At 41.3% G+C, this 24,458-nt stretch overlaps 1 protein-coding gene across 15 annotated transcripts in view; it reads right to left on the bottom strand.

The window, feature by feature from the left end:
- Window positions 1-24,458, bottom strand: part of DAB1 (DAB adaptor protein 1) — a 414,794-nt gene that overhangs the window by 34,493 nt on the left and 355,843 nt on the right. For 12 of the 15 annotated variants that reach the window (XR_010784065.1, XM_066555483.1, XM_066555486.1 and 9 more), the window contains 5 exons: window positions 22,416-22,555; window positions 20,063-20,161; window positions 1,752-1,883; window positions 1,047-1,166; window positions 354-392 (listed from right to left, as the gene is read on the bottom strand). Coding sequence is in view for 13 of the 15 variants with exons in the window: in XM_066555483.1 (XP_066411580.1) it covers window positions 354-392; window positions 1,047-1,166; window positions 1,752-1,883; window positions 20,063-20,161; window positions 22,416-22,555 (530 nt within the window). In the remaining 2 variants the exon portion in view is untranslated. The remainder of the gene's footprint in view (window positions 1-353; window positions 393-1,046; window positions 1,167-1,751; window positions 1,884-20,062; window positions 20,162-22,415; window positions 22,556-24,458) is intronic. The other 3 variants (XR_010784066.1, XM_066555494.1, XM_066555495.1) reach the window with 1 other exon arrangement.

Here is a 24,458-nt window from a genome sequence, read left to right as displayed (position 1 = left end):
TTCTCAGAGTAGCTCCCTTTTCAGTTAAGAGTTTATATTAAAAAATGATGACAAATCTCATTTTCAAACTTAAAATCCGGATACACAAGCCACATTTAAAGCAGCATTCATGACATATTTCATCTAATATTTCTATACTCCAACTGAAACATTCCATTCTATACAGACATATTGTGTTATTACTTACAGCTTCATCTCTAAATATGCTACTTTCTGTGGAGGTTTTAAAGGTTTCTCACAAGACCTCTCTCAGTAAATTTCAAAACATCTTGTTCAAGTTTTTGGCTGTGTTGGAAGATAACGTGTATCTAGTCATTTCTGAAACTCCAAGGCCATACAGCTTCAGAAATTACCTGGTATACAGGATCTTCTACATCTTCTTCCAAAATTGTCTACAGCAAAGTAAGAGGACAGGCAGTAAAAGCAAAGAACATAAACAGCAGAGATAAAAGAACTGTATTCAGAAATTAAAGGACAGCAAAGGAATAAGCAAAATGGGCAGGTAAGTTCAAAGTTTTCTTTCTTTAGGATACAGATAAAGTCACATTATGGTACAAAGTAACTTTATTCAAGTTCCATCCGAGTTTAACAATCTGCACCTTGTTTGACTTCATTCAAACACACACATTCAGAAGTATATTGAACCTCCCCTAAAGTATGAGACACTTAAATCCTGGCTTACAACACTTAAAACCTAGCTTACAACACTTAAAACCTGGCTTACAACACTTAAAACCTGGCTTACAACACCGACCCTTCATTAAAGTTTTCCTTCTGAATGAGAAGAAACACTAAGCAGGAAATGAGGGGATCATTTCCAGCTGCTAACCAGGTTCAGCACACCCCAGGCACAGCTTTCAGCTCAGTTTAATCCTAGGCTGGGCTCAGGATGGCTGCTGGGCTCACGCTGCTCCTTGGGAAGCCAGCACTGCTCAAACCCACTGCTGTCACAAGTGCTGAGGATGCTCAGAGCCTCTCTGGAGCAACTTGGGGCAGAAACTCCAAACCCAAATTTTGGTGGCAGTAGTCTAAGCTTATTGGTGTACCTGGTATACCGCCTGCTCACACTGTTTGTCCTTTTGTGCCTTTTTTTCCATTTCTTCCCTTTGTTTCAGTTCGTAGATGAGCTGAAACAGGTCCCGCAAATCCAGGATTACAGGTTCAGCCTAAGGAAGCAAAAACAGGGTGGAGAATTTCTCTAGGGGAAAATAAACACCTCTTATCCCATCCTGCTGATAGAGCACCTCCACAATGAAACTTAATATAGAATTAATTTCTATCTCAGCACCCAGGCCTGGGTTAATTCCCGCTGAACTAACTATGCTTGAAAATTAATGATAATTATAGTTATGAATATAAAAAGCATTATGAATATAAAAGGCACTTGGATTAATGTAAAGGCATATTTATTAGTGGTTTCTCATCCACTGAAATTACAGTAGACTACACACAATGTGGGTTTTCATGAGTATAGGAACATAAGCAAATTTTTCTTCATCCAGTCTAGCTTAGCAAGAAAGGTAAACAATAATTAATTATAACAAAACACATACTAAAAAATTGGGAACAATGAAACACATTCCCTTCTGCCCAAGCTGGTTCCATTAATTTGCTATTTAAGATCCACACAGACACTTGTGACCAGTTTAGCACAATCATAAACAACCCAAGACCAGCCTCTTGAACAGCTCCTTACAAATGGCTTTTCAGCTGAGTTACATGGCAGAAAATGACAGTGATTTGATACTTACTGCCTGGGCTGTTTTTATTGCCACAAATCTATGATTTCCCTCCTTTCCACACACGTATCCAAACGCTCGGTGGTCTGTGATATCCTTTGCAATGTAGGAAATTTCATGAACTGCGTGGTGATGCTGGAGTAGCTAAAAAAAAACCAAACAACAGTAGAGAATATCCATCAGAATGTTTGATTAAAAAGCAGCATTACTCTCCTTCACCACTTTATCTGGATCCCAACACATTCTGATATGAAAACCAATTAATATCTTAACTCTTTAAGCCTCTTTTTTCCTCAAAATCTAAATCTGACTTGCTTTTGTAGATTGACTAAAAGCTTCCACTGATGATTTTTCTAAGTATCTTTAAGTGAAATATAATTAAATAATAAATGTATTACCTAGCTACGACCTGCACAGCATCCCAGGCATAGAATCAGTATTTCTTGGTACAAAAATAAGCAGGGGCTGCAGAAACCTGTAGCTTCACAAAGGGTGACTCCCAGGCCAGGCTGATCTGCAGAGTTCCAGCTGAGATCTCCAATACCTCTAGGAATCAGTACCAGACCTGCTTTATCTCCACAAAAATCAGCAACAGCCAGTGCAAGAGACTTCACATCAAGGAGTAACACAGCTCCAAGCACTTATTTTCCTCAGAAAATGAATGTAAATGTAATTTTTCAACTGGAAATCAATGCTGAATGCTAAAGTCCACATTTTATTTAAAATCCCACTTTGGTGAATTGTAATAATAAAAAGACTTAATTTTAACTGTGTGAGCAAAACTCTGTCCAGAGTCAGGACATGAATCTGAAGCTCTTAGAAGCATCTCTTGTAGTGCCAGAATCTTTCACACTTTGCACTAAACAGCATTTTATTATCAAAGTAATAGAGAAGTATTTCCACTTCCTTGTAAAGCTTATCTAAAACATTCTATTAGTTTCAATTTCTACCTTCTGATATATTGACCTACTCTTGTATCATCTAGGGATAATGCTATTTCTGAGAGCAGGCAAAGCCTCGCAGAGAATTCTTTGGAGGTCCAGATTCCTGCTGGCTTTGAGAAAAAGCACATCTTGAAAACCAGCATGGCATCAAGGCAATCTCTAAACAAGCAGTTATTTTTGGAGTTTAAAAAAGAGAAAGTTAAAGCTTTAAAAAGCAGGAGGAGGGAGGATGCCTGTGCGCGGCAGGGAAAAGGCTGAGGGTGCGCAGCGCGAGTGACGGGGCTGCTGCAGGGCAGGGAGTGGGATCTGAAAGGAGGGGCAGCCTGCAGGAGATGGATGGCTCCATATAAAACAAAAGACTGGACATGTTTCATTTTCATTTCACAGTAAATGGCTCTTAATGTCCCCGTATCAAGATTGCTTGCTCGTGGCAGAGTTAAGTGTTGCCAGTGACTGCAGGCAGAACAGGGCTCAGCTGAAGGTGCACTTCAGACTCTCCTGACATGTTGAGCGTTTAAAATTAATGATGGGATCTTACTTAGATAATACAGGGATATTGATTTATTAGGTTTTTTTGAAAACCAAGTTACATGCTATCTGTTAGGATGAAATGAAATGTTCCCATCTCTCTATTCTGCATATGACAGGGAACGTTATCTCTGGCTCCTATTAAATCAAAGTTCTCTGACATCGCTTTATTGATTGCCAGGCAGCGTTTTGCACTGAAATTAAACTGTGATCAGATGCCTTCCTCATGGAATTAAATCTGAAGATTGTTCTACCATGGAAGAGTATCACCCACAAGGTAAGAGAGAAGATGGAGATGCTCCAATTTATTTGGGAATCCACATTCACTGTTCAAAAATCGTTATGTTTCCAGTGGTTATGATATTTTACACGCCGTATCAATAGAAATAGAAATTAAGTAAAGGTGACTGCAATTATCCTTTTCTGTATTTTACTGGATGGAGCGTTTAGGGAGAGCTTTTCACTTGTCTGAGGGACACTGAGTTACAACACACATGTGAAACGCAATGGTGCACACACACATCTGCACTCAAATGTAGATATAAACACCCCTGTGTTTTCACAGCCCTCAGTTCACCTCATGTGTCCTTTCTACATATTCCAATGATCCATTCTAAGCATTATTTACTGAGTATCTGAATTTTTGCTCCTGCACAGCAGAAATGGGGCTCCTGTTGCAGTCAGGAGAGATTCACCACTGTAAAATGCAAGATCAGAATCCTGTTACTAGTGGCCACAAGCACATAAAATAATTATTTCTCAACTCAGGAGTGTTTCTGACACTCCTTTATGCCAATACTCATGGACTCCGTCACACATTATTTGAAGTTTTTACTCTGTGCTGAGAGCTGCTACAAACCATTTACCAATCCTTAAGTGAGGTACCAAATTGTTTTGGAGCACTGCAGCACGACAGAACAAATTATAGAGAAGACTTAATTTGTATTATGGTTCAACACAGTCAATTACATATTGCAGAGATTAGAAAGTACTTTAACATTTAAGTTTCAGTTGTTAACAAAATCCACAGCCTCCAAATTATTTTAGGTCTCCTGTGACTTTAGTCAGTGTTGCAAATGTTGGAGATTTTAAATGGAAGCACAGATAAAGTCTCAAACTGGGTAACAAGACATTCATGTGATGCATGAGTTCTTTTCCTTAGGCTAAACATAACGGCATTGTTATATTTTATTCATATACTAAGAAGTTTTTGCCTGGTGTTAAACTCAAAAGTCCAAAATACCCATCTGCACCAAGCCTGCTGCCTTTCCTCTTCCCCTGAAGTTTACTCTGGTCTCTCCCACCAGCCATTGTTTCCTCTCCTTTTCTCCATTCCACCCCCTGCTTCTCCTCTTCCCCCAGGTCGCTCCCTGTACATCACACTGAATTGATTTAGCTGCCTCTGAGATCTGTAGCATTTCTAATTTCCCTCAGGCTGCTTGGCACCTATCATAAATTTTTTCACCCCTTATCCTCATCTTGCCCCTTTATTTCCATGCTGTAGCCTCCAGTGCCACTAAATCAATTAAGTCAATCAATTAAGTACTCGGAGGGTCCAGCAATCATGTCAAAAATGTGAGTTAGATGGCATGAGAAAGTCACTGCTTTACTATCGCTATTTCTCTTTTAATGAGGTTGTCTATTTAGTGGAGCCTGGGGCACAGTGTTAAGAGCCACAACAACAACAACAACAACAACAACAAAATATCCTGCAAGCTGCAAATCCTCCTGGAAAAGCTGCCCCACCACAAGCAGGAGGTTTGTTCCACACAGTATTACATCCACCAGGACAGGTCTCACAGGGATTGGGGTTGCACAGCCTCTCACCTGGAGCAAGCTGAGCCTGGTTTCAGAGAGCTGGGATCAGCTGGGAGCTCCACTACGGATGCTGGGATGTGGGATACACAAGGACCAAGCCTATTCCTGCCTATTCACACTGGAATAAGCAATAAAACATTTTGCCTGTGTAATCTCCCTGAACATCTCAGTTACCCACCAAACTGCAGAGTCCTTCATGGATTCATAATAAAATAACTTCATGGGCCATAGTTCCAGCCGTGCTGCAAGTTCCCTGTATTCCAACTGGGACTGCCCAGCAGCACATAAGGAAACCGGGCCCTTTCTATTTAGGAAGACTACGGAAAAAAAATCACAGAAATTGAAGCCAATTGAAGCCAACAGGGAAAATGAATGGTAAAGCCTTACATCAAGAAGCTCAGCAAGCCCCAAGTGTGGCAGGACATTGACCATTACTTACTGCAACACATCCAGGGAAAACAGTGGGTTGCAGAAGATGTGAGTGGCTCAGAGGTGAATTTTACCTCCCTGCTGCAAGAAAACACTGGGTGGCACAGAGGGTTCTCCTTCACTGCACCCAGGAGGCTGCTGTGCTCCTCAACAGGGCTCAACATGCAGCACTTGGTCCAATGCTCCTCATGACCATTTTCTTACAATTCCTGTTTGTTTCAGCTGATATTTGAAGGGATCATGGGGGACAACAACACACCACAAGCATTTCCTTAATTGCTGTGTTTGTGCTGCAGTGCTCCTCTGCTGCTCCCTTAAAATGCACTTAGCAGAGGTGGAGTGCAGCTGCTCATTCCTATCATAAACATCCCACAGTCCTGTGGGTGCCCATGGCAGCAGGGCTGGAATGAGGTGATCTTTGAGGCCCCTTCCAACCCCAACCATTCCATGACATGAAACACCTGAATTCTCTACTGCAGATTACAATCTAGTTTTGTAACTTCTGTAAGTTTTAAGAGATGGACAGCAGTCCCTTTATGTAGACAGGTAAAAAAACACCACCTAAACACCCGAAACCTCTTCCTGACATAGATTTTTTTTTCCCCCTGGTACCCATTAAGGTGCATGGATATCTCTCAAGCAGTTGTGAACCCTTTCACTTCCTCTCCCTCTAGAGAAAAGTGCATTTCAGTGGGACTGTGTACACACAATTTGGAGGAAAAGTCAACAGTCTCAAATGTCAGAGTGAAATGAAAACCACATCAATAAATTGCATTTGCATCACAAACTTTCTCGTGTTCTTTTCTGGAACTTGGTATTTGGATGGCAGATGGGGTGGCAAGACATCAGCCTCATGAGATAAGGCAGGGGATGAGCAGATGGGGAAATGAAACAACCACTGCAAAAATTCTCAGTTTCATGTGAAATAGCAGAGAGGAGACAGCTCAGTGTTATTTCTGAGCTACAGCTGCCAACAACTTCAAATTCCCTGCAAATTACTACTGGACACAGCACAGGGTGACTGAGAAACATCTTATTTCCCATCTGACAGCCCTTCCCCACTGTCATGAACACTTCAGTCACTTGTCCATGGAGAGGGGACAGAACAAACAATATATGACAGATCACTGTAATCTGCCTTAAATGTGATAGTGCTTAGTGTGAGGAAACACTTGATAGCCCAAAAAAATCTGTTATATAAACATTTACTGCAACATGTGGAAAATTTTATCAGGTTTGATCTAGGAAAGGAAGAGAGCTGTAGAGTTTAGGCTTAGCAAATTATCACAATACTGAATTCCTACAAGAAGAGCAAGGAGTTTTGAAACAAAACAGCATTGCAATTCAGCTTTCAAAAAGAAACGTCATGTATGAAAACCTGAAAAGCAAAACCCACTGGAAACCTCTTGCAGTTATGGAGATTTCAGTATTGGGAGGCATTTCCCAGCACTGGCCAAGATGATCAGTCCTGGTCACAAAAGAGCATAAACTGAAAAAAACTGAAAAAAAAATGGAGTGGGGGCTGAACCCTTCCCCCTGAAGGAGACTGAACATGAACAGTGCAGTCCTGAATCTGTTTGAGCCAGAGCCACTCATGGAATGTAGGCTGAACAACAGATTATGGGCTTTCCTTCTGCAAAAATACCCCACCCCAAGAATAGGAGCAGAAAAGGAAAACGTAACCTCCAGAGTGTTCCCCAAGCCTGAAGGGCCCTCTCAGATGGCAGCCTGTAGGGATGGCTCCACAATGAGAAGAAAATAAATCTGTCTAATCCCCGTGCTTCCTCCGCACACACTGATTTTGCAGACAATAACCTGAGGAAAGACTTTTCCAAGTGGCAGCTACTAAAAGGCGTCTCGTTGCACAAGCTCTGCAATAAAAACACTTGGCACAAAAAGCTCACTTTGAGATTATATGCAGATCAAAGCTTGGTCTGTGTAGCACAAAGGGGCACATGAAATATGGTGCTGATAAAGAGAAGAATCAAAACAGATTTAGCCCCAGCTCTTGCAGCCTCAGTCCCTCCAGGGGGGCAGCCGTCTGGCTGTGACACAGCACAGCACCCAGAGAAGTGTAAATTTAATTTCCTTTTAATAACAATAACAAACTCGTAAGAGCTATTCTCTTCCTGCAGCCGAGGAGACTGAAGCAAAAAAACCCAGATGATGTGACTTCCTGAGCTTAGCAGCTGAGTCAGGAGGGAGAGAGTCAGTGAGCAAGATCCTGTGTGAGGATAAGAACCTGCTCAAGTCCAGGGCTACACTAAGCTCTGCCTGTACACTCTATCCTAAATAAAGGCAAGTACTTCCCAGGAGCACCCCAGGTAAGAGCCTGTTTGGTTGGACTCGGGAAAAAAGAGCTTAAAAGGTTACTTGGGCCAAAAAAAATCCAAATTAATCCTCAGCATTCCCTTTGCTTGATGAAAAAAGCATCCTGCTGCTGCCTTTATCTCAACTGGGGAGCCAGAGTGGGAAATTCCAAAGAGAGCAGGGGCGAGTGCCCTTGTGGGTGCCTCTGTGACAGACACACCCAGTGATGCTCTCAGCTGGTGTGGCCCTGTCCCCAACCCCAGAGTCAATTAAGGCAGCAGGACATGGCTCTGCCAGCACAGCAGCCTAATTGTGATGAATGGATCTCTGATATTGAGCTGGCTGGGTGCTCCGAGAACCTAATTTGTGAAAAGAGAACAGCACTAAGGTAATAAACTTCTGTCCAGCTCTCATAATTTGTAATAATGTCTGACAAAGACCAGATATGAATTTAGTTATTGGTCATGGTCTTCAGAAGCAAATGCTAAGTTGCTCATGCAGAAGATCCATTTATTAGATATATGAATTTGGAAAGGGGCAAAACAAAACTGGAACACACATATGGCCAATTTCCCATCTTCACTTCAAAGGCTTTTCAATTTTTTATTGTATCAGGAGTGAAAGTAGCTAAAACCCAAAACCCTTGTCCAATTACTATGAAGCCCAAGTTATCTTTTAAATATGCACTTGCAAATTTTGTTCCAGGACAAAGAAAATCCTAAAGGGCAAGGAAGCATTTTCAGAGAGCTTTGGAAAGACAGATGTGCTACGATGAAGCTGAGATGCTGGGCTTCCCATGAGTCTTGTACCATTTCCTTATTGTACTGCATCTGACACAGCCATTGCTCTATCAGGATGGTTAAAGCAAAAGATTTGCACAGCAAAACCAAGAAGCAGCAGACCTCATCCTTGCTATTGAAGGCAATGGTCCCATCAGCTCAGCAGTGCAACATGCCCCAAATTCCAACAGCAAGGAGCACTTAGAGGCTGCAGGGCATTGTTTGATGCTGCCATCTCACTGTTTCAGCGTGCTGTACAAGGAACAGCCCTTGCCTCTAAGTCGTTGTAACAATCTTTGGGATGGCAGCTGCTCAGTGGCCACTGTGGGATTCCCAGGGCTGTAACACATCTGAGTGTATTCCCCCTGAGCTCCCACCTCAGCACCCTCTGACCAAAATGGTCAGTGGATCAAAACAGCCATAAATATCCCAGTATTGCCCTCTACTCTCAAGCCAAAGCTTCCATACAGCTCAAGTGCAGCACCTTTGACCACGCCTTGTATTTTTTCCTGATAGACTCTGTGAGACTCATTGATTAAATCCTGAATTTGAGGGAGCACAATATTCTGTAATGAGACAGTTTGCTCCATATTTTTACTGTGTTCATCTTTAGAGCTTGTGAATGTCCTTTGAGAAGCCCTTACTTTTTACAAGATTCTTTTGTTCCTTTACACCAATATTCCTCACCCTCCTGAAATGCTTTTGATTTACATGAACAGCACAAGCAATTCTCTCATACAACTCCTGGGAGATTTGAAAGTAATTTTTTTGGCTTTAGCTGTCTCAGATCTTAACTGCTTCAGATTCAGCAAGCATTACCAGCCACCCTCTTCTTGTAGCCTGTGATTTGAAAAACTCCTCAGTGAGAGGCAGCCACTGATTCTCTTGATTTCTCATGCAACCCCTATAAAGCAGAGCTTGAAAAGATCACAAAAACCATACTCAAATTTAAGTTGCACTGGGTAGTCATCAAACAGAAACTTCCTTGGACCATAAATCCACTTGCACAATGTAAGAAACTTTACTGGAAAAGGGGAAAAAGGACAAGAGGGATTTATTTTATTTTTATCTATCTATCTCCCAGATACTCTCCCTAATTTAGTAAGACTTTAAAGGGAGCTGAGAGAAAGCACAGGTACAGGGAAGAACGAGAGCAGAAAAGGATTCTATGAATTCACAAGCTGTGTACAAGCAGTATGTTATGTTCATGAGCCAGTTGAAAATGATGCAAAACAGTTGAGGATTTCACATGACACCATCTTGGTATCGTTCAAATACAGAAGTGATTTCACAAGCAGAAATTAACCAAGGTACAGAAGCAAGAAGACAATGATAGACTGCTTTCAGTGGCTGGTGATGGACTTGGGGCACCTGTATGTCACCAAAGACAATCCTGTAGTGATGAGCTTTACTATCCAGAAACAGCATCATGAACAACCAATCCTGGCCATAAAGACCAAACCATTTTGTTTTCCGTTTTCCTACAGAAAAAAAGAGAGGAAACCTCTTCCTCTGAGTTACAATTGCACGTATAAGCAAGCTTCAGACAATCCCATAAATGGGATCATTCATCAATAAATCCTTCATTTGTTCAGGTCCCACAGCAGACACTTCTCCTCGGATATAAACCATCCATAGCAACATGACAAGTGTGTGTGCAGCACTTGAGCCCTAAGATAAGAATAAAATAAAATGTAAAAGGCAAACCTCAAAGAGATTCTAAAGCAGAATAAAGAACTTGCAGGTGATTTTTTGCTCTATTTTCTTTTTCTTTTGCCCTTGCATTATCCCAAGGTAGGAATTCCTGAAGCTGCCCTTGGCAGGGGCTTGGCACATCGTGTTCCAGGAGTTCTATATTTTAACTCAGGCAGTGGACACTGTTTTTAAGTTCTGCCCTGACACCTTCCAACAGCAATCCCTACAGCTCCCACTTGCACATTGTAATGCCCAGAGTTGTTTCTTCCCTGCTCATTTTCATGTAAAGCAGGATGAATGTTTGGTTTTAGTCTTCTGCTGCTAATTGAAATCTCCAAAAGCAAACTTTGATTAACTCTCCACACTCAGATCTGACCACACAGCTGAGAGCACAGATCAACTCTGTTGTCTTTTCTCTCTCCCTGCCTTGCTTTCCTGTCCTGGCCACGGGTGTCACACACAGGATCTGCCTTTCAGAAAAGCTCCCCGGCAGTGCTGCCCTCGCCTTTTACTGAAATGCAGGCAGCAAAGCCTTTCACAGCTGGGGATGCTGCCTTGTTTCCTACTTATTCCTTTCACTCTCGCCCCTCTGCAGCTCCTGCACACATCTTGTCTTCTCTTCTCCCCATCAAACCTGAACTTACTCATTCCTGCACTCCCAGCACTGCTCAGCACTGAGCCCTGTGCATGCACAGGTTATGCTCACGCATGCCTTGCACTTTAAAATACTCCCAAATTCCTGCGTCACTCACAGGAAAGCATTTGGCTAATTAAAGACCACAGAAGGCTGCACATAAAACCTTTTACAAACCAACTCAGCCTTTTTAAAAGCAAGGACATAATCAAAAAATTGGATTTGAATCTGTATTTTGACTACCTAAAAAGCAAAAAAAAAAAAAAGTACTTTGAGCTATGCAGAGCCAGGGCTGGGAGCCATATGCAGTATTTTTAGATACCCAGATTTCTTATTTGCTTTAAATGTCAGGGCACTCCAACTAATTAGTGTTCTGCCTCACCTATTCACAGTGCTGCCTTTAAAGCCAGCAGGAATGCTGCTGCCTGTTTCACTGGGAGTACCACGATGTGGAATGAGGATGGGAACCACAAAGGATTAGGAAGTATTAACAGCAGAGAGAGGTAGGATGCTACAATTTAAGGACACAAGAGGCACTGCTGTAATTCCACAGTTGCAACCACGTGCTGGGAGCACCTCGGGAGATGCTGCTCCAGCCCCTGGGCTCCCCTGACACATGGGCTGCCACATGCTGAGCACACACAGCACCCACCAGAAAGGTCAGCAGCACAGGGATCTCATTTGGGAAGGCAACTTTTATGAGCAGTTGTTCTTGTACTAAGCAAAGATCTACTGGTATGTGAAATTTATGGCTTGCTCAACTGAAAGAGAGGGATGAAAGCAGGTATTTGTGTTTGGCATCCAGTGGCAGTGGCCTTTCCTCTTCTCCTTCCATAGGGACCCTATTACATAAACTAAGAGGGATAAAAAAGGTGTTTACTCATCCCCATGGACTACCAGAGTGAACAATGCTCTTGCTGACTTCCCTGTGTTCCTGAAGGCAGAACATCACCCAATGACTTTACTTCAGTAAGTATCTATCACAATCACCCTGCAAACTCCATCTACATTTAAAAGCAATCCTCTCCTGTAGTTTCCCCCTCTAATTATCCTTGACAGTGAAGGACACCTGCCCCCCTTTCATCTGCCCCCAGGACAGGAGAGCCTGCGAGGCAGCACGGGAATTCAGGAGCAGTGACAGTGCTATTGCTCCTACCAGGGCAAACACAGAATTGCAGAGCAGCCCACCAGATAAAAATGCTCTGAATAGGAGGGAAAATCACCAGCACTCCTGGGGTGTAAAGCTTCCCAGCTATCTCCAGGAAAAAAAAGAGTGGATTTCAAAGGGGGATGTAACTTTCTGTTCTGGCACCTGCTGAATGTCCCCCACTGCTCTCCAGGGAGGTTTCAGAGCATCTCAGCTGCCTGTGCTATTATTATGTCAGCACTTCTCCTGCTAAATCCTTTCCCAAGCAGTCTGAAATCCTGCCATTGTAATTCCAGGTGTGCTGAAAATGGGCCTGAAATTTTCTTCTACTGTGTGATGCATTAACCTGGCTTAAAACCACCAGGACTTGCACGCAACTCTGTATTTTGGGTGCTCTTCTTATAAGACTAAATTGCAGCTGGAGAAAAAGCAATGTGGCTCTGCTGGAGATTCATTTATCTGGATCACAAAAGGGTAGTGAACACAGGGGAAAAAAAAATCCCAACATAACTGTATACTTGGAGTTTATTGTCATGGGACAATAGGGGAGAGCTGTGCAGCTCCACGATATAACAGGATCCAGAACAACAAACACACTGACTTTCAACAACTTAGCAAAATCCATCCCAAATTTTGGTTAAGCATACCAAACATTGAAATTAGTAAAAACTAGAAGTATTGGCATAGGAATTTTTATTACAACAGTTCTATAGACAGAATACCCGCCCCCATACGCAATGGAAGCCAAATGGTAATTGGGGATACATTAATATTCCTAATATTTACTGTTTGGAAGTGTTATTTATCACTGTTATAACTATGTAACAGTGAGATTCTCCATACCATAAAGCAGAATGCATGTAAGCAGCATTTCCCTTTCTTAACTCAGTCCTGGGGTGCTTGGATTAAACATCAGGAGGCCGAATGAGACTATCACTAAACTCATGAAATCTCATTTTCTGCCTTTTTGAAAGCAATCAACTTTTTTACCCTTTTCACACTGAAAAAAGTACAGCTACAACAAAATTGCACAAATTATTTCAGTTTAGATAATGTGTCTGCAATAGCTTTATTTTATCTTCATGCCCATTAGGGTCAGAACTCTCACAAGGCAGTTTCTGCATATCCTGACAACAAGCAGGCTGCACTCAGCTCTAGATCAGAGCTTTCCCCTTTGCCAGGTGGAAGAAGTGAAATTTCAGCCCTCAAATCAAGCCTCTAGGTTCCCAAGACTTCACAATACGCACAATCACACCCACACTTTGCCTTTTGGGTTCCTTTTTTCCACAGCAGCAACACTGCCATGACACCTAAGGCTTTTAAAACTCTCATCCAGCAAACTGAGCATCTAAAGAAGAGAAATCCAGAAGCTTGTAGCTATTAAAAATCCCTGTGGAGCACTGTGAACATTCCAAACTGCCCAGGGCCCAGTTTGGAAGGCCAATAATGAGTGAATTACAATAGTCAATAAGGGATGTAATTAAGGAAGTAGGTTCTTCTGACATTTACATTTTGCTAGCTGCCACATGTCCATGAAATGTGTTATTGTTTCCCTTCTGAAGTACCAGGGTCTATAAATACATTTTAAGAATCATACACAGATTTTTAAGTCCTCTCCTCTGCCATATTCTAATTAGACACATTTATTGCATGTAGAACAGTAAATGCCATGTTTTACTGGTCATATTTACAAGCAGAAAGATGGAAAGTGTCAAGGAGCAGGGCATGACTCCCAGTCAGCTCAGAGGGATCTTCTGCAGGCAGAAGCTGTGGACAATGCACAAAGAAAGGCCCCAAATGTCACCATTTTCAACTCTACGTGCAAAATTTGAGTTTGTTGTTTTACAGTTATTGCTCCTTATTGTTAGTATGCAATATTTTTTAATACTGCAGCCCTTCCAAGTCCTCAGCATGGTCCAAGACCAAACAACTCTTACAAAAGAAGTTCCTATAAATAGACAATACTGATTAAAAAATAAAGAAAGAAAGAATTAAAAGGTAATTCCAGCAAGTTTTAATTGTTTATATTTATAGAATTTAAATAATATATATCTATATTTAAATTGCAACCTTTGAGAGCTAAAGGCCAGATGCCCCTTGGGACTCTCTGGGATGCAGGAATGCAGTAGCTCCTCAGCATCATCATCAGGTTTAAAACAAGTTTCTAGCATGGGACTATTTTAAAGAAAAAATAAGGGGGTACAGCATGAATATGTGCAAAGAATTCCTCTAAAAGATGATGGGTAGGACAGAAAGGGATCTGGGAGTCATTTATTAAGAAAACAATAAATGAATGGTGAAAGTTGGTACTATAGATTGACTTCTCAGAAGCTGATGAAGAATAAAGGTAACCATGAAGAGGCTGGAAAAAAACCAATTCAGCAATGGGCTGATAAAAGAGAGAAGGCAGATCCAGCCCAGGAATGCAAAGGGAAGTGTGACATGATCAAAAGAATAAGCTGAGGCAGCAATCCTGGCAGTCACAATGGATTTCAAAAATAAAAGTCAAATTTGTCAAGGACAAAGAAAGGGATAACAATTGAGACATGAGATGAAGAGAGGCAGGACTGGGTTTTAACTCTCAGTGTGAGAGCAAATGCTGTATTTCAGAGCAGGTGAGAAGAATTCTGCAAGATCTGCAGGTACCCTGGGTGTGGCAATGCAAACACATCACCAGCCAAACAGGCTGCTGAATGTACTGGGCTGAATACGAGATGATGCTGATATTTTGCTCAACTCTCTGGAAAGGAGGTCAGAGAGAGACCCCTGGGAGTCAGGATTAGATGGCCTGGTTTAGCCTCACTGAGCTTGAGCTGTTGGCTGAACATGCAAGGAGAGGGCTGGAGAGACACATCAAGACTGGAGAGGAAGACAAAGCTGGCATCACTTGGTTCCACACAATAACCAAATTTATGTTTGCAAATGAAACAACTCTGGCAAAAAGCACAGCAGGGAGGAAAAAAAAAAAGAGATCAAGGACAGAGAGCACACAGGAAATCTCAGATGAAAACTGCAGGAGAGGATCTAGGAAAACAGGTAAAACCCAGAGACAAGAGTCATGGAGATCAGCTGAGAGGACTCATGTGGGATCAGCTGCTGGGGTAAGATGCTCACAGAGGGGCTGCACCTGAGATCAGCCACAGAGGGGAACTTTGGGAAGTTTCAGAGACATGAAGGGGACAAAACCCACCTTGGGAGCTGCTCCAGCATCCCCCTGGTCAATCCCACCCTGTGGCAAACACAAAACTCAGCGAACTCCTCGCCCCATCTCTCCTGCTCACTGCGGAGCGAGGAGAGAGCAGGAGAAATTAATTCCTTCTTTTATTTCTATTTTTAAAGCCTCAGAGACGCTCGGTGAAAGAGACTCTTGACAGTTTGACATTTCATCTGCTCCAGCACATGTGCTTCAAGGAATAACTGCAGATCCCATGACTGTACCTCGATTTCTGGTCAGGGATGCCAGAACCAACAGATTTCCAGCAAAGTCAAGAAGTACCTTTGGTACATTTTACACGAGGCCTCTTCTGCCAACAGTGAGAATTTTAATCTTGCTAAAATTCTCTTTCAGCCAAGTTTAGCTGTCCTGTTAGCAATCTATCAGCATAATTAACACCATCACTCACATTGCATAGGGAAGAGCAGCAAATCCAGGGGTTATCAGCACAAACCTGATAAAGCCTCAGAATATGCTGGGAAATGCTTTTATAGAAACAACTTGAGAAATCTGCACTGGAAGGTCGAGAGAGCTTAGAAGTTCAGGAAGATGGGCAAGATGCTGGCATCCAAAATATTGGCTGGAACATTTCAGAGCCATGACATGATCTCAGTCAAACAGAACACTCTGAGGACAACAGGATTATAACCTCCCACCACGTGTATTATTTATTTGGATGTCATTAAGATTTAAAGCAGAAGCACCATCACCATTCCTGTGGACACAAATTATTTTTTTAATAGAACGCTACAGGTAAGAGGGCACTGAGTAACACCACTTCAGGCAGGTAAACCCTCAAAGATAATAAAATAACATCAAATCCTTAGCAAAGATAATGGAGGTTGGAGGAGCTGACAGATAACAAGAATAGATAGTCCAAATGAAATAAATGTATTTATACACATGGTTTTCCTTCCTGGATTTCACACTGCCAGCCTGAAGAAAATGGCTACAGATCAAATTCATGAAATATGAGTAACACACTGCAATACTTCTGTGCAATAAATACCAAAACCCCACCAGAGTATTCTTAGAAATGTTACAATCCCACAGACTGGGCCCAAGAGCCTTATTTCAACAAGGATAGGGGCCAACATCTCTGAAAGAGAATAGGCAATGCAAATGAAACTCACTTTCAGGGTGCTACAAAATAGGTAAAAATTGGTGAGATGACTGTCACCCTCATCAACTGGGTTACAATCCATCTGTTTAGGGTATTTCCCATAAATAAGCAAGATACTGACACTGATTTCCCCTGCTTTTTGGTCAGTGGAGGAATCTAGATAAATAATTCATCTATACAATACCTCATAGAGAGCTATATTTTACAGCATCCTCTAGCAATCTGCAATTACAAATTGCAAATCTATGCAATTACAAAAATTTACTTTAACAGGAAAAATTTGTTGCTTAGAGCCAAATAGTAATTTCTTGCTTTTATCTCATTTCTTTTTCACAGTTTAGGGGCTTGTTATTGAAGTCAACAGCATTTTGCAGTTAGAGACAACAAGAGTTTAAAAACACACCTCACTGCACGGAGGTGGAAGGAAATCTTTTCCCAAGCATTTCAGAGGATTTAATTATTAGTTTCAAATACATTTTTGGAAAGGAACCTGCAAGTAAACAGAGATTTATGACCACATAAATAAACAATGAGACAATTACAGGCTCTTTACAGAGCCCAGATTAGTCACCCAGGTCTAATGAAGCATCACTGAGCTATCACAGGGAGATGGCCTGATGTGTGTGATTAACAAAACAACACTCAGGAACAGCTAAACAACAATGCTGGGCCTCCACAAAATCTGCACTTCCTTCCATATGCACAGTCATGGCATTTGTTGCTTTCTTAGCAAATCACCAATCACTACATCCCACCCCAAAAGGGAGAATATTAAATAACACAATGCAATTATTTGTATTTTTGCCATCTGAAGATTGTGCTTTTGAAAATATAAAAAAGCTCCCATAAAATAAAGTAAGAATATATTGCAGTATTGAGGTCTAACCAAGATGGATGTGACAGAACAAATGGTAAAAAAAATTATTTTCATGTAATATGCAGCAAGAAATCTCTCAAGTGGCATTGGGTAGAGAAAGTCTTGTGTTCAGCAATAATTATGGTAGAGTCTTTTTTACAGTAAAAACTAAAAGAAAATGTATATCCCTCAGGTAAGGCATATATTTAGCAAACATAATCTGGAGAAAGCAAATGGGATAGATGGAAAACGTCTGACAGCTAAAAAAAAAAGGTGCATTTATAAGATTAATAGGGTCAAACCCGATGTGTAATGACAATTTTTGGCATACACACAACAGGAGAACATCCTGTTAGTCATATTAAATACAATTTTTTGCTATCATGTTCTAAGCACACTGACAAGTACTTGGAAAGTGGAATGAAGGGACCTCTTTAGGGTAATCCCTGGCATGGAATGATGGAATATAAGAAAGGATTGTTATTATTTCTATTGCAGTACTGTAGATGAACCATATTGGACTGCATCTACAGTGCAAACTCACAGCAAAATCCTTCTTGCATTTTTCTTGGTGAGATATATTCTTTTCAAATGATATTCCACCTTCAACTCAATCTCCTTCATGGATAAATTTACTCAAATGGCAGAATTCCTGATGGCTGGAATAATACCATTATTAAAATCAATACTTTTTGAGGAATATTATGTCTGGAACATATAAAGGAGTGCTATAAAGTAGAGGAAGAAAAAAACCTGCTTATCATTTTCAGTAGTAACCCAAGCAGAGCCCTTCATCTGTAACGAATTACGGAGCAATTCCCCTAAATCATCTGTATGAAGTCAGCTATGACACTGCCAATTTAAAAAAAAAAATTTGCTAGTTTTGAGCTACAAATTGATTTTTTATTGTGATAAATTAAAATCCAATGGCAGCCTACAAGACACTCAACATGAAGAAGCCCACTTTTTTTTTTTGAATATTTTTATTCTTTTCTATCACATTGGGCTGAAGCTGGGGCAGACGTGACAGCAACAGACAATGGTAGAAGTTAAGAAAGGACACTCTAGAGAGGTAAATAATCTTTCCAAAATACCCTTTTGGGAATTCCAAAATCATGGAAATGCAACCAAGGGAAAAAGCATTGTGGGGGACAGGGAGGGTTGTAAAAGGAGGAGAAAGCAAATACAAGATTATCCAGACTCTTCCCTGCTGCATAATAGTCAATACCAAATTCCAAACTTCATAAACTCTGAAGTTTAACATGGAAAATGGAAGATCAGTGTGAGTGAAATATAATCTTTTTCCAGCTCTTTACAGCTTCTTCCCATCCAAAAACCTGGGCTGAGCAACCCTAGTTCTGCCAGCTTTTGGGATTTTCCAGCAGGAATGGGAATGAGATGACAACTGCAGGCTGGCAAAGCAGAGACAGGCTGGATGAGAAAGACAAAGAATTAATGGGACAAGGGTGTGAAACTCTGGGACAAGGAGAGACCCAAGCTGGGAAAAAAGCCCAAGGGATGGTGGCTGTGAAGACCTGGCAGAGGATTCCGTGCACCTCTGCTCCAAACCCTTGGCAGGGGAAGCACGACTCTCCTGCTTTGACAACAACGTGTAAGAGCTGCTGTGGAAAGCTCCCCACATGGCTCTGCCACAGCCCTGCTGCAAGAAGGACAACTCAACAGTCCTGTCCATCACTCGGGCTGCTCAGGGGCAGACATCTGCAAGGTGGATTTAAGGGTTTCATTCTAAGCCTCAGTGGGTGAGTGACAGGTTTACTATAAGGATGATATAGTTATGTCAGATTTAGAGTGTGGGATGTCAGAGCTATGAAATGAAGGAGACTGTTCCCATGTCCCCACCTCGCTTTCTGCAGACAGGAGAGGGTGCAGGATGCTGCAGGAGAGGCAGCTGGAATAAAGCACACCTTTTGTTTCTAAAACAAGTCCTCTTTTCCCTCTTTATTCTAGGCAAAAAAATCCAGTGTTTGAGAAACATTCAGAGACAAGTGCAAAAGGAATAGACTTTCTCTTTCTTCTTTTTTATTTCCCCAATAAAAGGCTTTAATCTCAGGAAAACAACTGTGGTTGGGGTGCAATTTGCACTGACAGTCCTAATTCTGACATTTCCTATTTTCTGTAACCCCAGCAATGCCCTCTGAAGCACAGCTTTTGCATGGATACTTTACACAACACATCCCAAATGAGCTTTTCATTACTAACTACTCGTATTATGTATCAGTGAGCTCAATGACATTGATTTTCTAATAATATAAATTAACTGGCAAAGATAATTTCATCTATCATCGGTAGGGTTTTATTTCTGGCACCGTGTTAAATAGTTAATCTTCCAAAAGATTAAGTCAAGACCTTTTTAAAATTCAAGGCAGAGCTTAAACTGCTGTAAAAATCTACTTAATTATGATTAAAACAGTTTGTGTGTTGTTGCTTTATATCCAAGTAGTGTAATGTTTTGCTTAGGTTTCTTCTTTTAGAGCAATTTAAAAAAATCAAACATGGTATTGCTGTGGCAGAAACTGTAAGGCATGAAAGTCTCTGCAACTTCCTCCACCAGATACTACTGGGGAAGTTGCTGCTTCATAGAGACAACCTCATAATTTTCCAGTATCTCTTACCTCTCATTCCAAACAAAATGTAATTTTTCTACCACTGACAATACAGAAGCTACACTCTGCAAGTGATGTAAGGGATGATAACCCTTTATCAAATTTCTGAGATGCTTCATGTGTGTTTGCACCAGTGAGATTGCACTGCCCAGCAAGGAAATGCTTCTAAAGGAACCAGGGAAAGATTCAGCTCTGTCCCAGCACACAATCAACTTTACTTACCCCTGTCTTTTCATCAAAGATTTTGATTCCCCCAAAGGAAACTGTTAAGAAGACTTTTTGTTTATGTTCTCCTTTCGATCGAGCCGCAGCAACAATTCCCTGTGCAAACAAAGAGCAGTTTTAGTTGGTTTCCTGACTCTCCCAGGTGCCACAGATTTACTTGTGGACAATTCACCCCTTTTCTAGGAAAACTTAAAGGTTTTCCAGGAACAGCCCCCTCCTTGCTTCTGGCTTTCTCCTTTTTTTCAAAGTACCACATCTCTTTATACTACCCAGAGAGCATTTCAAATGTGCTCCCACTTCCAACCTCTGCACTAGCTAATCCTCCATGAAATTTGTTTTCATGGAAGCTGAAGGTCATTTCTAGCACACTTTTCCTAGCTATAAGCTCTTCTATTTATTTATTTTTTAAATAGGAAAAAAAAACCCAGCAAGCAGCAGAGGACAGAAAATGTCAATGAATTTAGCTTACTTTGCACTCATCTAGTACAAGCAAATTGAGGTTTTTCTAGAAGAAAACTATTCTAAAAATCTAACTACACCTGTGCTGTGACAAACTACTATTGAGGGTAATTTTTTTTTTCAGGATCTCAGACCTTTACTTTGTAAGAGAACTTGTTGATACCATCTCATGCATTATTCTCCCACAGCAGAATGACAACAGTTCCTTCTGTTTCCACCTTCCCAGGAGCCTGCCCTGACCAGTAACACTGAACTGAGATCAAATATAATCAGTTGTACTCATAAATGAAATGAAAATATTTAGACTTTACCTGGTTCTCCATTGGCAATTCCAATGTTTCAAGAACAATTAACTTTAGTTTTAATATGTTCATTGCTGCCATTACAAGGATCTGATGTTTAAAGCCACCCCAAGACTTTATGGGTGGCCTCAAGATTCATGTTAGGGGACACTGGGTTTCCAGAACCCATGAATTAATGCTCTGCCCTCAAAAATGAATTTCTAACACTCCCTTCCTTTAACAGTTTTAGTAATTTCCCAGTACTGTTTAGACCAATCTTTCCACCTTCAAACAGGTATTAGGCACCTGGGAGATGTGGAAATATTAATCCATGGAGGAGAGAGACAAAAAGGTTTGTGCAGCATAACAGTGACAACTCTCCCCACAGTGCCAGGAGCTATGAAATGATGAGAAACACCCAGCACACATTTAAATCAAGCAGGAATATTGTGGCTGATGTGACACACCAACAGAGCAACTTTTGGAGCGGATTAATTTTTGCCTGCCATAAAAGTGATTTGGGTGTAAGATTGGAGTGTAAATTATCTCCCAGATCTTGCTTTTAGGTTGTTGAACCACAAGCTGAGTGTCACCCCATGCTGTTTCCCTAATGAGTAACTCATTCCTCCTGGATGGACTGCAACCCTGTGGGCTGGTAGAGCACCAGACATCATTTAGTGATTTCTCCTCCTGAAAAACCAGCAATGGAAAATCCATAAGCTCTCTAGCATGGGGATAAGGCTGGGAGAAAATAAAAGGGAAATAAAAGGGAAAAAGCAGCAGAAGGTTTGCTGCTGGACCTGGTTTGCAACCCTGCAATACAGAGAGGAGATGGGAAGTGAACAGCCAACAGTGCACTCAGGAAAACACAACCTCTCCTTTCTTCCTTCCCAGTGACTCAAGTTCTTCCACAAGTCCCAGGGTGAGGGACAGAATGATTCCTACAGGAACTCCCATTCTCTGAGAGAGACTGGGCCATAGAGGGATGTCTGTCAGCTCCAGAGAGCCACCCGTAACACCACTGGTATTTCAGACTGTCTACACTCCAATCTTACACCCAAATAGGCCTTTGCCACGGCTTCATCTCATCCCCAAAACTCCAGAGACTCCTCTTTACATTCTCATGCCCCATCCTCTCAGTGCACTGCCTGATTTTGCAACACATCAGCCCTTCCATTGCTGGTGCAAGGCGTTCTCCTCCCAGGAGGACACCAGCTCCCCCCAAATCTGGCTGCCTACACCCGTCACTCACAGGAGGTAACAGCCAGAGGCAGTGCTGTAGTTGATTAGAAATGTCATAGAAAACGCTCTGATATCCCATTTTCCTCCACAGTCATTTACTTCCCCTTTTGCATAATAAAATTATTCAATTTGCAGTGTGTTGTTTGTAATTTGTGGACAAATTGCAGTGGTGTCAATCACGGAGTAACTACAGAATTCAGAGATAATGTATTAAAATTAAACCAGGATAAGCAATACCAGGCAGGAGTTCATGCAAAATTGACTGATTTCAATACATAATTAACCAGACTAAGGCTCAGTGTCATGAAAGGAGAATGAGTGGAAGTTCAAGCTGAATTTGACTGTAACATTGAAAAGTTCCACTGCACCTTGAGCTTCATCATGGAGTCCTGGCATAACTTGTCCCCTCGGGCAGCAGAAACCTCATCGATCCCGATCAGCTTGGCCTTGTAGCGGACACCATCACCTTTGAACCTCTTTATCAAAGTGGCTTCGCTGCGATCCTGACCTGCAAACACAACATGGATATGAGGATGATAGTGGAGCCCTGGAAAATGTTAAAAATAGTCTTTGAAAATATTGGGCTTTGTGTTTTCTCAGATCACTGCACCTGCGTAAGCAGTATGATAAAAGATATAATTGTTAGAGGTGGTGATTGTTTAGTAATTAAATATAATTATTATATAACCATAAGAAGAATCGTGAGAAACTATGTTGGAAATTTGAAGGGGGCTATGTTTAGCTGAAATCTGTGTATACAATAGAACAATATAAGTTTAATAATTAACATGAAAGTTATGTAATGATAGAGTATAAAACACGTTCACCTCGAATGTAGGGTCGGAATCAGATTTGGGTGGAAATCACCCCGATTCCCAGAGCTCTTAAATAAAAAGCACCGCGTATAATCGCTGATGTGATTATGCGTTTTTGAACGCTAACAAGGATACCCACAGCAGGGCAAAGAGGAACGAGTGAAGGAACACAACCAAGTGGCAAAACAGGTCTAACTCCACATATTTCAGTGGAATTAGAAGGAGATGTTCACTCGATAAAACCTTTTGGACCCGCTACCCCAAAGGAATTCGCAGTGGAACTGCTGCCATACAAAATCTCCAGAACACAAATTCAGTTTTTACAGAAGTAAGAGATAAACCTGAACCACAGCTCATGGATCTGAAAGTCTCAAGCTGCATCAAGGGAAATGTAGGTCGGATATTAGGAAGAAAGTTTTTCACTGAAAGGGTGATGAAGTTCTGGAATGGCTGCCCAGGGAGGTGGTGGAGTCACCATCCCTGGATGTGTTAAAAAAAAGCCAGGATGTGACACTGCAGGGTTTAGCTGTGTTAGGGCATGGGTTGGACTTGATGATCTTTAAGGTCTCTTCCAACCTTGTTATTCTGTGAATTCTGTGAAAACTTGTGATCTGTACAAGTAGTTTTAATCCCAATACAAAGGAGAATTCTAAGTTTTGCAGACAAAACACTAACAGAAACATGCCACTATTTCCTTACAAAATGACTCATCTAAGCAATATTTACACTATTAACACTTGAAAGGTGGAAAACCAAATACCAAATTGTGTTTGTCTGTAGAATACTGTGGCCTTAGAACTTCTGGTTCTATTCTTTTTGCACATAAACATGCACAGAAATAACTGACAAAGGCTGTTCTCGCAGGCTCACCCCGAGAAGCTTAAAAAAAGACAAAAAATATGTTTCTTAATAAAAATGCTTGGGTTTTAGTTCTCTCTTTTTTCTGCTATTTTATTTTCACTACAAGAGTAGTAGTAGTAGTAGTATTTAAAGTATTAAACTATTTTTATCTCAACCCACAAGTTCTCTCAGTTTTACCCTTCCAATTCTCTTCCCTCCATCTAGGGGGGAGTGAGTGCCTGCATGGTGCTTTGTTGTCAGCTGAGGTTAAACCATGACACCAACATACTTAAATTACCTGAACCACATGACTATGACACCACGACAACCCACAAAACAGACATCTCTGTCAGGAAAACTTTCCCCCCTTCCCTGAGTATCTGCAGAACAGTTTTTACTGTGTCTCAGCTGGAAGACACAGTTAGGGAATCAGTCTTCCTAAAATTGATTAAACATATATTTTGCAGCTGCCTGTGGAATTTTTTGCTAGGATCTCAAAAAAAACCCAGGAGTGAGCTGTAAATAACTGCAACCAAACAAACAACAGCCAAAGCACAAAGAAGCAGGCAGAATGGTGAGATATTACACAATTTTCAGTTTCTTGGACCCAACAGATTTCTCAAAAGAAACCTTCCCTAAACATGGACAGACATTGCTAAAATTTACAATATTTCCACCTAAGGGCTCTGGTCAGATTCTTCCAGCTGATGTAAAAGAATGAACCAGAAACCAGAGTCTGGTATAAAGGAGTCACAG

This window comes from Molothrus aeneus, chromosome 9 (assembly GCF_037042795.1).
Source record: "Molothrus aeneus isolate 106 chromosome 9, BPBGC_Maene_1.0, whole genome shotgun sequence".
Taxonomy (NCBI): Eukaryota; Metazoa; Chordata; class Aves; order Passeriformes; family Icteridae; genus Molothrus; species Molothrus aeneus.
The sequence above is the reverse complement of the archived record's forward strand: the minus strand, read 5'-3'. Positions and strand labels throughout refer to the sequence as shown.